General features: G+C 42.5%; 1 protein-coding gene across 1 annotated transcript; it reads left to right on the top strand.

The window, feature by feature from the left end:
* Positions 1 to 4,245: 4,245 nt before the first annotated feature.
* Positions 4,246 to 12,317, top strand: allc (allantoicase). The gene is made up of 11 exons (XM_082507051.1): positions 4,246 to 4,440; positions 4,982 to 5,032; positions 6,842 to 6,929; positions 7,268 to 7,387; positions 7,489 to 7,568; positions 9,733 to 9,865; positions 9,956 to 10,111; positions 10,236 to 10,309; positions 10,904 to 11,012; positions 11,089 to 11,207; positions 11,280 to 12,317. Exons 1-11 carry the CDS (start codon positions 4,351 to 4,353, stop codon positions 11,457 to 11,459), a joined length of 1,200 nt encoding a protein of 399 aa, XP_082363177.1. The 5' UTR covers positions 4,246 to 4,350; the 3' UTR covers positions 11,460 to 12,317.
* The last annotated feature ends 296 nt before the right edge of the window (positions 12,318 to 12,613 follow it).

The following is a 12,613-nucleotide window of genomic DNA, read 5'->3' on the forward strand; positions in this document are numbered from 1 at the left end:
ACCTGACTTGTGAGATGTCATGTATTAATGTTTTTCACTGATCACCGATCAGCAGTGATCAGTGAGATGCTTGACTACAAGATAAACAGCCACAAGGAGCAGTACCTTCCATGGCGAAGGAGACTAGAGGCCAAGGTCAAAGTAGCATGGAAGGAAGTTAGCCAATGATCGGAGCTGCAGGAAGGGGCAATCAAAAAGGTGCCTAAGAAGTAGAGCAAGCTCTTATATATATTATATTCCTTCAGCTTGAAGGATAGACCACCAGCAGCGATGAGAGGTTTTTTTTAAAATTACATACACTATCAATCAAAAGTTTTAGAATACCCCAATTTTTCCAGTTATTTATTGCAAGTCAAGTTGTTCACGTCCAATGAATAGTTCAAATGGTACAAAGGTAAGTGGTGAACTGCCAGAGGGTAGAAAAAGGTTACCCAAAAGTGAAAAATTATTTACATTTCAGAACTAAACAAAAAGGCCTTTTTCAGAGAACACAACATGGGTTAACAATTTAAAGCTGCTCTGCAGCAATGGAAGTTGATCAAGACTTGAAAGCTGGAGCTACTAAATCCTACAGGTGTTCCAACTTTTCTGGATTACATACCACCCCCTCTGTCTGCATAAAAGCAGTGCTGGAACACACTGTGGTGCCATACCCTTGTGAGCATCAGTTGAACAGTATTGTACTGCAGTGTGTTGCTACAAAAATGGGGAGGAAAAAGCAATTAACAATGGAAGACAGACAGGCCATCATAGCACTTAAAAATAGCTCTATAAAATAGGTGTAGGTCTCTCCTACAGAGAAATTGCAAAGAAAGTCCAGGTGTCAGTGAGTACAGTTTCCTTCACCATCAAAAGGCACTCAGAAACTGGGGCAAACTCTGACAGGAAGAGGTCTGGCATACCCAAAACCACAACTGAATCACAGGACAAGTTACTGAAAGTTAACAGCTTGCGTGATAGGCGGCTCGCAGGACAACAGCTTCAAGCACAGTTTAATAGTGGTCATAGTAAGCAACTCTCAGTTTCAACTGTTAAGAGAAGACTTCGAGCTGCAGGTTTGACAGGAAAGCCATTGCTAAAACATCAGAATAAGACAAAGAGGCCTGCCTGGGCCGTGAAACACCACCACTGGACTACTGGAGACTGGAAGAAGGTATCATGGACTGATGAATCCAAATTTGAAATCTTTGGTTCATGCAGGATCTTTGCACGCCATCGAGTAGGTTTGTTGGATCAACAGTCAAACATAGAGAAGGATGTGTGATGGTCTGGGGCTGTTTTGCTGTATCCAGGGCCTGAACCAAAATAGCTACTCCAGCATTCTGTAGTGCCATGCAATACCCTCTTGTATGCATCTAGTTGGTCAGGGTTTCAAGATTATGACCTAAAACATAAGTCCAAGCTATGCCAGGATACCCCAGGAAAAAAAGAGCAAGATGGTAACCTTGAAAACATGGAGTGGCCAGCACAGTCTCCAGACTTAAACCCCATCAAGCTGGTTTGGGATGAACTGGACAGAAGAGTGAAAGCAAAGCAACCTACAAGTGCCACTGTCTGTCGACATTACAGGAATCCAGGCCTATACAATAAAGGGTGCCAACTGCGCGGAAAGCAGACACAGTTCAGGAGCCATTGGTGGCAACGAAGCAGTTCTGAAGGCCGACTGCGGAGGCAGCGGCAGTGATGAGACAGTCCAGGGTGCTGGCCGTGAGTAAAGCAGCGGCAGGTGAAGTCCAGATGCCCACCGCTTGGGAAACGGGGGTGGCAACATAGTTAAGGAGGCTGCGAATGACAGCAAAGATGCTCAGCCAATGGCCTGGAACGTGGCCGTCAACAGTGTAGTGCTGGACGTGGACGAGCAGGCCGTGCAGGCCGTGGATGAGCAGGACCAGAAGGCACAAGACCAGATGGCGGCGTAGCAGCCATAGGCGGTTGGATGGCTGGCATCATGGCTGTTGCAGATGGTGGATCTGATGGTTGAGTAGTTGGTGGAGCTGATGGCTGGACAGACTCTCCAGAGTCCTCAGCAGAGGCAAACGACAGCTGGGCAGACTCCCCAGAGTCAGCTGGGTAGACACTGCAGAGAGTCGCCAGCAGATGGCGTCAAAACATTGGACAGCTGGATGAACTCTTCAGAGCCGCCAGCGGGCACAGATGGCTGGCGCGGCTCTCCAGAGGCCCCAGCTGGAACAGATGCAGGACCAGCAGGTGCAGACTTCTGGCTGACCAGACAGCTGAGCAGGTGTCTGAGCAGATGACTGGGCTAATAACTGACCTAGCGACTGAACTAGTGACAGAAGTAGAGGGTGTAATGGTGGATGAAGTGGTGGATTAGCAGGCGGCTTTACTTGTTCTCCTAAGAAAACAAAGGAAACGGCCGGAATGGGTGCAGGCACCTGCTGGACACCAGCTGCTCCCACCCGAGGAGCAGGTACTGGTGCAGAGGTGGGCTGTTTCCTGGTTGGCCTCACCCTGGGGACCTGTATGGGTGCCGGGGCAAACTGGGCACCAGTCACTGCCACCCGAGGGGTGGTTATGGGTGCAGGAGGTAACTGGTTAATGGCCACCCTCACCCTGGGAGCCGGAACAGGCACTGGCAATGGCTGCGCAGCTGCTGTCCCCAGCTGGTACAGGTGTAGAGACTAGCAGAGCCTCAGCTGGCCTGGAAACTGGAGCAGGAACCAACCGGGCCCTGGGCCCCCTCACTCGAGAAACTGATACAGGTGCAGGGGATGTCTGGACCGCAGTCACCCTGAGAACAGGGGGCACAGAGAGGCAGAGGAACAGTCTCTGAAAAAACAGTGTCAGCAAAAATAGATTTAAGCCCTTTGCCACCTTGACGAACAGTTTTTACAGTCTTTGTGGTTGGGTGGACAAAATATGACTTGACAGAACCTGACTTGACAGAACCTGAAGTTCTGAAGAGGAACAGTGCTGAAGAGGAACAACCCTAGGTTTCTGTTTAGCCCTGTTATATGTCTGTTATATGAAGCACTATGGTCTTGGAGGAATGTTGTCTTCACTGTGTATTGTACCACTACAGTACACAATCTATTTTTTCAACAGATTACAGATATAGGTTATCAAGTACTTCTGATTTGAGGGTGTCTTTTTCAGAGGAGCTATAGTATCTGGAGTCGTGCTGTGTGCAGATCAACAATGAATCACATATCGATTGTGGGAGAGAGTGCAGCGTGCAGCGTTTAAAGCGTGGAAGTACTGACCTTACTTTGAGTTTGATTCCATAAAAAGTGACAAAAACATTAGCGTCCATTGTGCGTGGGAAGAAAACTTCTTTTTACAGCGAAAAAAACCCCTAAACTTCCAAGCAAGCACCGAGTGCGCAACGACGTAATGGGAAACTCACAGAGAAAGTCGCAGATTCTTCAACTGACCGCGCCTACCCCACTCCTGCTTTACAGGTGAAAATAGAGCAACAGGACCGCTGAGTCTTTGACTTTATTTATTTTCTGCTGTGTTTTACTTGCATCTATTTGAAAGAGTGAGTGTAAACACAAAAAATATTTTATTTTATGTGCTGGAATGTGTAGAAAATAGGTTTAAATGTTAAACTAATTTATTCAAGTCAGAGAATGTTGCATATAATTAAATTTTTGCTTGATGCATAAAGTTAAAAGATTAAAACTAATAAAACAAGTTAAAAAAAGAGACTTTTCCATTTGATTACATTTTGTATGATAGATTATGTAGAAAAAGTAGAATTGGGCTGAAAGATCTATCGCTTTATCACCTCTTCAGGTTGTAAATCGTGTTTTTAAAAAGTAACTAAGTAACTAAGTAATTAATTACTTTTGAAAATAAGTAATCAGTAAAGTAACGGGATTACTTTTTGGGGGAAGTAATCAGTAATTAGTTACTGATTACTTTTTTCAATTAACTTGACCAACACTGTTTGAGATTGATCACCGTTGTGGAAGTTCACCACCAGTCCTTTGGTTTCCCCAGCACCGATCTGGAGGCACTTCCACAAACTCCTGGGTCAGCTCTCTTTACTTTATCAGCTCCAGTGTGATTGGAGAACTGCTGCAGTGTGTTTTGCTCATGATTTTGTAGGTAGGAATTTGTCTTTATAGGTTTCTGTTCACCTGTAGTTGTGTGTTTGTGTCGGCCAAACTGACTGCACTGGTCAAACTGTGTCTGTTTCAGGTGAGTTAACAAAGCTGTAGATATGCAGGTAAATGAGTGACAGTGTGAGCAAACAGCTGCTGTCTGGCCGAGCAAACGCTGAACTTTGTGCTGCAGGGCAGCGGCTGCGCAAGTAGGTTGGCAGACAGCGGCTGCATCAAGTTTTGTGTTCTTGTCTTAGTGGAAAGTCAAGGAAAGGTCAGTATGGCGGAGAGGAGGATGGCAAGAAAGGCGTGTGCAGAGCCCGACTTCCTGCAGTTCAACGATCTGGGCTGTGAGACGGTCGGAGGGAAGGTGAGTCACCACGAGTATGTTCACGCTGCTGCTGTGGGCAGGTTCACTCACTCCACTCATTACAACTGTTTGAAACCACAGCCTGATATGAAAACAATGTAAAGTCAGTAATATAATATACGAAAGACACAATGAAAACACATGAATTATATTGCAGTTTGTAATCTTTCATTATAGTATGTAATTTATAGTAAATTAAAAAATTGTGAATAAAATCAGGGCTCCTAACATTTGTTCAGTATAATATGACAACAGACATAGAAGAAGACACAAAAAGAGTTTTAATGGGCTTAAAACACAAAAATACATAAAATGATCACAAACAGGTCTAATGCATTTTTTAAAATAATTTTTACGTACATTGACTTTAACTCAGTTAACCGTCTAAATATTTTCTCTCCTGCTGCTCAGGAAAGAGGCCAGCTAGCTGTTCACTCAGTTTCTGTTAGCGTAATGTTTAATCACCGCTTTAACTCTGTTCAGTTCTCTGTGTTATCACATTGAAGCTGTTTGTGTTAGCAAAACAATTTTTTTCTTTCAGGTAATTTTTGCCACAGACGAATGGTTTGCCCCAGCGAAAAACCTGCTGAAGGTAAAATAACTCCACTCATCAGCATCAGTGACATTCACGTTAAAGGAGCAGTCCACTGTTTCTTCCCCTGCCTGAAGCTCTGAGCCCAGTGATTCATATTTCACATCATTAAAAACACCTCACACCCAGCTTTATTTAAAAGAGTTGAATATTTGTTTAACAGCTTATGCCTGTTCTTTCCAGTCTAAAATGTTTAGAAAACAGTTTCTAAGGCACTATTTTTAGCAGTGGAAGAATCCACATTAGGATGGAGGACAGCATATTCACACAGTGATGAACTGGACATAGCAGCAGGTGTATGGCACGATTCTTTCTAATGATAAAGTTCTTTATGCAGGTGACTCAAAATGAGCTGGATAATTATAAGACATTAACAGAGTTATCTTTAAATATTTTTTAAAGCTTTTAAAGGCATTCAGAGGTGGCAAAAGTACACACATTCTGTACTAAAGTAGAAGTACAGATACTATTGTTAAAAATACTGCAGTAAAAGTACTGATTCAGCCTCTTTACCCAAGTAAAATTAAAAAGTACTGGCTCTGAAATACACTCAAAGTAAGAAAGTAAAAGCAACTCTTTGAAGGACGTTTCTATTTTTGTGCAAAGCTAACTGAACTGTGCTATATTAATATAATAATAAAATAATATCAGTAGATGGAAAAACAGACTTTACTCTAACCTTTAATCCTAATTGAATTAAATCATGAATCAGAAGGAAAAGAAAAATATATTTCTATTTTCTGTTTCCTTCATTGTAGAGGGTGACTTTACCTCTACCTCTAAACAGGAAAATTTGTACAGTCAGGGGTTAAAGTGGAGGTGGCGTGGAAGTGGCCAGGGGAGGAGCGGTGGGGGGATCTCAGTGTGGGGAAAATCATCATATCTCTCAATAATTTCTATTGAAAGCTTCACCAGATTTTCTTAGTGTACGGGCTGTGATCAGCTGGCCTGCTGCTCTTTGTGGATGTATACATGTGGATTCAACCTGATGTGAGCAAATGTTTCCTGAGTTGTCCTGCCTGATTTAATCTCTACACTGACAGTACACTGTTTATGCTGTCTTTATATTATACACTATACAACCATCATCAGCTAAAATACACACAAAATAACATGTTAACATGTAAGCAGTTAATATAGTTGTTTGCAATAGCCTGAGATAAACAGGCACACTAAATTTCATCCCTTGTAATATTATATTTCATCTTAAGCCCAGGTTTGCTCTGTGAGGGGGATACTTCATCTGTTACCATGTAAACCTATACACACCACCTGCCCAGTGGTCTCACGGTTCCATGTTACAATAACAAGGCTTGGCAGGATGAAAGCAGACATATCTAACTTATCCAGGACCCAGTAAAACTGGGGCACGCAAACTATATAACATCTCTTGTAAGACAAACGCAAAATATAACCACGCTCAACATGTAGATACTACACAACATAGTCAAAGAAAAACGTGGTCTTACATCTCAAAAAAGAAACAGCAGCTTGCCACCAAAAACAATGTTTTTAAGTTAAATTTGAAGTCTTGCCGTGAAACCTTGTTGTTCTTCGCGGTTTTATTACAACTGTTTTTGCATTACTGCCACCTTGTGAATATACGAAGTATATTGATCCTAATTAACTTAAATGTTATGCCATCAAGTAACACGTTAGTATTCTGTACAGACAATAATAGACAAAATTACGTAGACTTGATTAAAAAAACATATTTTAACTTAACAAAAACATATATTTTAAGTAAAATGAAAATAAATAATTAATATACACTGAACAATCCACCTCATTCATTTTTTGAGTGTACAGAGAGAGCCGCCACAGTTCATCACATCTGCCTTCACCGAGTTTGGAAAGTGGATGGACGGATGGGAGACGAGGAGGAAGAGAACACCTGGTTAGTACCCTGAATTTTCACAAGCGGACCCGTTTTCTGACGCGGTGCTTTCTTTTACTCTCTTCTGGGTTTTCTGAGCCTAAGCTCCAACATTTCTTACACTTGGGTTTTGTTTTTGTTTTTTTTACTTTTAACATTTTGTTTATTTTAGTTTTCTTAGTTTGATCTGTGATTGTGTTAGAGTTTAACTGTTCCCTCTGTATTTCCCGTCTCATCTTCCTCAATCATTTCCCCCTGTTATTTGTGTCTGTGTTTCATCCATCCATTCTTTTCCTTTTTTCCTTTTTTACTGAGAAGTGAACCAATCATCATTGTGTTTGCTTGTTGCTTGGTTGAAGGTCACGACTGGTGCATTATCCAGCTGGGAGTCCCAGGTTTGATCCATGGCTTTGATGTCGACACGTCCTTCTTCACAGGAAACCACTCACCCTACATCTCCATCCAGGCCGGCTGTCTGGGTATGTCATCATCGTCATCATCATCGCATTGCCCAATAACGTACTTTAAACTTTTCCATATCTAAATAGCTTCAATGAAACACTTCCTGTTGTTCTCCCAGACCAGGAGTCTCCTTTCACCCTGGAAGGAGACCGAACTGGCATGGCTGCCTCCGATAGTCAGATGGCAGCTGTTGCCAAGGTAACAGTGACCTTCATGTGATTCAATTCAATTCAATTCAATTTTATTTATATAGCGCCAAATCACAACAAAAGTCGCCTCAAGGCGCTTCATGTGATCACCGACACTGTAGTCAGCCCCAGCTAAACAAATATTTAAAACAAGAGTGATGTGCTGAATTGACAGCTATGGTCGGTTTATCTGCAGCCATGTGAAAAGCGGAGAGCTCCTAATCGTCAATCAGTCATTAATTCATCGTCAGGATACCATAAAGACCTGAGTAGAATGTCTTTTTCACATGACTATATGTATGGCTCAGGGGCGATTCTAGGATCAGAGCTTTGGGGGTGCTGAGCACCTAGAGAGCTGCCCAGCCAGGCAAGATAGACTTTACTCGTCACGATGAGACGTCTTCCCCGTGTCTGTCAGTCCCTGCATCCTTAAATGTCTCCAGTTGTCCCAAGTTCTCTATGACTGTCTCCTTGGTGCATTTAAACCCCTGTTCCTCCCTGTCCTCATCGTCTGTTGTCTTCGTCTCCGTTATCAGTCATCATAATTTTACCATCTCTGAGTAAGTCTGCAAATTTCTTTATTAAATCATAAGATTCTTAAATTCATCAAGTCTCCCTGTGCCTGGGTCCTCGTCACAAAACATGACATCACTGTTTTGTACATTTTAACACAATTGAATCCCCATTTTTGAGAAAGAAAAGCAAAACACTATTTTAAAAGTCAGTAACAAAATCATCAAATCAGATAAAGGTTATTTAAATGCTGCAAACGAAGAATGGATTGGAATAAAAAAAAAAACATATCCTAACCTTAATTACTGGGGGAAAATGATGAATGATGATCATAGTGAGTAAGATGTAAACAGAGTGCATTTTTTGGACAGAGATTCACTTTTAATGTGTATGTATAATATAATACAGATACATAAAAATACACTCCAAAAATAGAGTCCTTGAAATGTACAAATGTACAAAATATTGATAAATAAAATTATAAAAATGGAGGCAACTTTGCCTATGGTACAATGTATTCAATGTATGAAAAGATCTTTACTGTAGGCTCTGCAGATTTTTTGTTTTATTTTAACCTATGTCGCCTCACCTTGAGGTTGGCAAATCTGTCTATCACTTTTTGTCATTAACTCTCTCAAGCAGTTTAACAGTTTCTGTTTTGCCTGTCACTGTTCCCTGTCTGTTTTCTTATCTGGTTCTTCCTGACCTTGTACTTTCTTCTCACATTCCCCTCTTTCTTCTCTCCCTCTTTGGACTGACAATCATACACAAATAGATTGTATTAATTAGATGTAAAAAATTACATTAATATTAAAAAACAAATACTATTAAGACCACTAATAAAAAAAAGTCCTCTCTCAGTGTACTTTCAACCAAAAGGCAAATAACCAAACCACATGAACATCTAATAAAAGATATAAATATTGAAACACTGATCCAAAATTATTCTTGATTGACGGATCTTTTGATCTTACACTTTTACCTGAATGTTGCTCCTGGGTTTAATCTTGGCACATGCACATATGACAAAATAACCAACTTCTCCATTTCAAACAGGACAGTGGCAACAACAGTAGACTACAGATAATTTTAAGTTTTAGATTTTAAATAGGCTATATAAATTTCAATGGGAGCAACAGGACAGTCAAATGCCGCTGATTTTACTACAGAGCAGGACGGATTGTAGGGTAGCAAACATCGTTGGAAAACACATTTCCAACACTGCAGGCTACCTGGTGTAATGTTTTTCAGCTAAAAAGAAACATGGTCTGACTCCTACCTAACTATATAAAGAGTAACTGAAGGTTAAATGCAGCTAATATGTCCTGTTTTAAGCCAGGCACTTACACCTCCGCTCCGCTGTGTCTCAGCCACCATCAGGGCACTAGAGGGGAGAGCTGGAACAAACCATTTGGGGGGTGTTATCTATACTTTTGTTGTTAAAATGTTATGTCTCAAACAAGTACTGAATGCTTTTTATATTTTTAGTAGTGTGTCACACAAACAGTAAATAATCTTTGGGGGTGCTTTGATTCATTGATTCAAAAATGGGCTAAAATCGCCCCTGGTGTGGCTGCTGATTAGGTGAACACCTGTGCCATGTGGGCATGTCTGACCTGGATGTTCACTGAATGATGTCATTTACTGTGTTTGATTGACAGCTGGGATCAGAGGTGTGGCCAGAGCTGGTTAGTGTGTCGCAGCTGCAGCCTGGATACTCGGACTGCTGCCATAACTACTTCAAAGTCAGCTTCAGCAGGAGAGTGACACACCTGCGCCTCAACATGTACCCAGGTACACACACACACACACACACACACACACACACACACACACACATGCTCTGTGCAACTTTATATGCATCTACAATATACTGTGTTTCAGATGGAGGCATAGCCAGACTGCGGGTGTACGGTGTTGGGCTGAGGGACTGGTCATCTGTCTCCACTAATCAGGATGTTGACCTAGTGGCTCTGACCAATGGAGGAGTCTGCCTCGGCTACAGTGACGCCCACTTTGGGCATCCACGCAATATGATTGGTTAACATCAGATAGTACAATAATCTGTATTTCAATATAATATATATATTGATAATATTGGGTTGAATGTCTCTGTTGTGAGTGAGCTGGGAGCTCTGGTCAAACTGGTGTGCTGTGTTTGCAGGACTTGGTCGAGCTGCCAACATGGCCGATGGATGGGAAACGGCCCGCAGACTGGACCGACCCAAAAAACTGCAGGTGTGCACGCTGACAACACTAATGTCACATCTCCGGCTCTATACGTTAAAGCAGCTGTACATGATTCACAGCCAGCTTTATTCTGATTGGCTGGCCCAAAGGATTTTTGACAGCACGTTTCTCCGACATCATAAAGATCCAAGAGCAGAAAAAACTGTGTGAAACCACTGAACTGGAGGAACATGAGAGGAAATAAGGAAAAGTCTTTAAAGTTTCTAACCTTTACACATTTATAAAGGTTAAATCCCACAGAAGTAAAAGTGGTGCACTCTCCTGACACCTTTATAAAAACTCTTCACATAGCAAAAAAGACAAAATGTCCTCCAGCAGTGTCTACACAGTGAAAAACATCAATTTCTGATTGACTTCATTTACTACCAACAGTTTCCTTGCTTGTCAGAGAGTCCTCTCTCTCTCTAAAATGTTTCATTTCATTAGAAAGGTTTCCACTTTCTTTTCAAGCTGTCCTCAGTGTCACAATTCATTGTACTATAATGATATAATATTATTAACTTCTTGTTTCTCCAACCGTGAACATAAATATTATTACATTATAGATGTGGGTTAAATGCTTCCCTGCTGCAAATCTTGCAGGCAGACCAGCGTGGGATCCTGCAGGTTCCCGGCTGGGAGTGGGCGGTGTTTCGTCTCGGTCATCCCGGACTGATCAGCAGCGTTGAGGTCGACACCAACCACTTCAAAGGTGGAGACACGTCAGTGCTGCTTTTCTTTCCTTTAAAAACAAACTTAGCTCTTCAGCCTGACACTTTCCTCTCCAGGAAACTTCCCAGACTCATGCAGGATCGAGGCATGCACTTTGACCCCTGAGGAGAAGGCTCAGTGTATCGGCAGTAGCTGGAATTCTGGGAAATGGAGGGTCCTTCTCCCTCCTCAGAAGGTAACCTTTGTCACCTGTTAAATCATTTTCACCCTCTCATCCTCTTCCTCACCGCCTCCTACCTCTCTGCAGCTCCGCCCTCATCACATTCATCACTACGGCAAGATGGAGCTGAAACTGAGCCATCCTGTCACCCACGTCCGACTTATCATCGCTCCGGACGGAGGAATCAGCCGCCTCCGTCTGTGGGGTCGACCCATACCATTCACTGCAACTCTGGCCAGTAAGAAGTGGACAGTGTACAAACTGTGACACCCAGATGACCTCAGACCTTCAGGGCTTTTAAAAAATTAAGCTGCTATTGATCTGCTGGTTATTGATTTCCTTTTGTCTGGTCCTCTGTCATTAGTTCTCATCCATCCATCTTAGTTTTCTCTCCCTCAGGCTCAAGGTCAACTTTAATCATCTTCCACCTTCCAGCCAACACCCTGACCCCCACCTCCAATGATTCTCCAGGACATTTGTCCTTTGAATGAGTCTGAAATGTCCAATTATGATTGCGCCTCCTTCTTTCCCCGTCTGTTTGAGATTTAAAGACATTAACTGGAAACATCTGGGCCTGACACACAGCTCCAGCTGTGGTATGCTCCTACACACAGTGCTCACGAGCGGCAGCAGAACGGCACCGTCAGGAAGGGTCAGGGGTTGGGAGTTAGCTGCCTCATCAATAGCTGTGCTCAGTTGTTCTTACTCCCGCAGTTAATTATAGTAGCCCCTCCTCCACCTTCGTGTTGGCTCACGAAGCTGCTGTGAATGGTGGAGGTGGTGTAGCTCAGACACATGTGTTCACACTGGATTCACGTCACACGTAGAACCCTCACTCTGATATTTCTGGATTTTCAGTCTCTGGTTTCGGTTTCTTTTCCATGTTTTAGTTAGATCATCTCCGCTGGCTTCAGTGATTCCACGATCATTTAAAGCACATACATTTAAAAACACCTGACACGCTTCGGATGTGAAAGAATGAATGGGTTTGTTTACTTCTGTAAAATAAAGCTGTGACAGCCAAAGTTTGATTTCACTCTAAACATGAAAACAACATAAAGTCACTAATAAATGAACAGGTTTAAATTTATTTACAACCTGCCCTCTAATCAAAAACACCGCCTCCTCCACCTCTCTGTAAAACCTCTGACTGTTTTTCATTATTAGGGGCGTGGCCTCTGTGACTGACACGTGGATGGTGACACAGGCAGCTGTAGCTACTATCTGTCTGCTAGCTTCAGCTGAACTGGACCTCTGGACCCTGTCTGTGCTATTGGCCTTTGGAGCATTTTAATGACATCATGTGACCAATAACGGGGCTGCTGTGATGTTACTGTAGTAACAGAAGGCTGATCTCCAGTTTTCACTTCTCTACTGAGTACTTCCATGTTATACCCAGGGACCATGAACCTGACTAATGG

The sequence above is a fragment of the Aulonocara stuartgranti genome (genome assembly GCF_965226115.1).
Source record: "Aulonocara stuartgranti genome assembly, chromosome: 15".
NCBI classification, from domain to species: Eukaryota; Metazoa; Chordata; class Actinopteri; order Cichliformes; family Cichlidae; genus Aulonocara; species Aulonocara stuartgranti.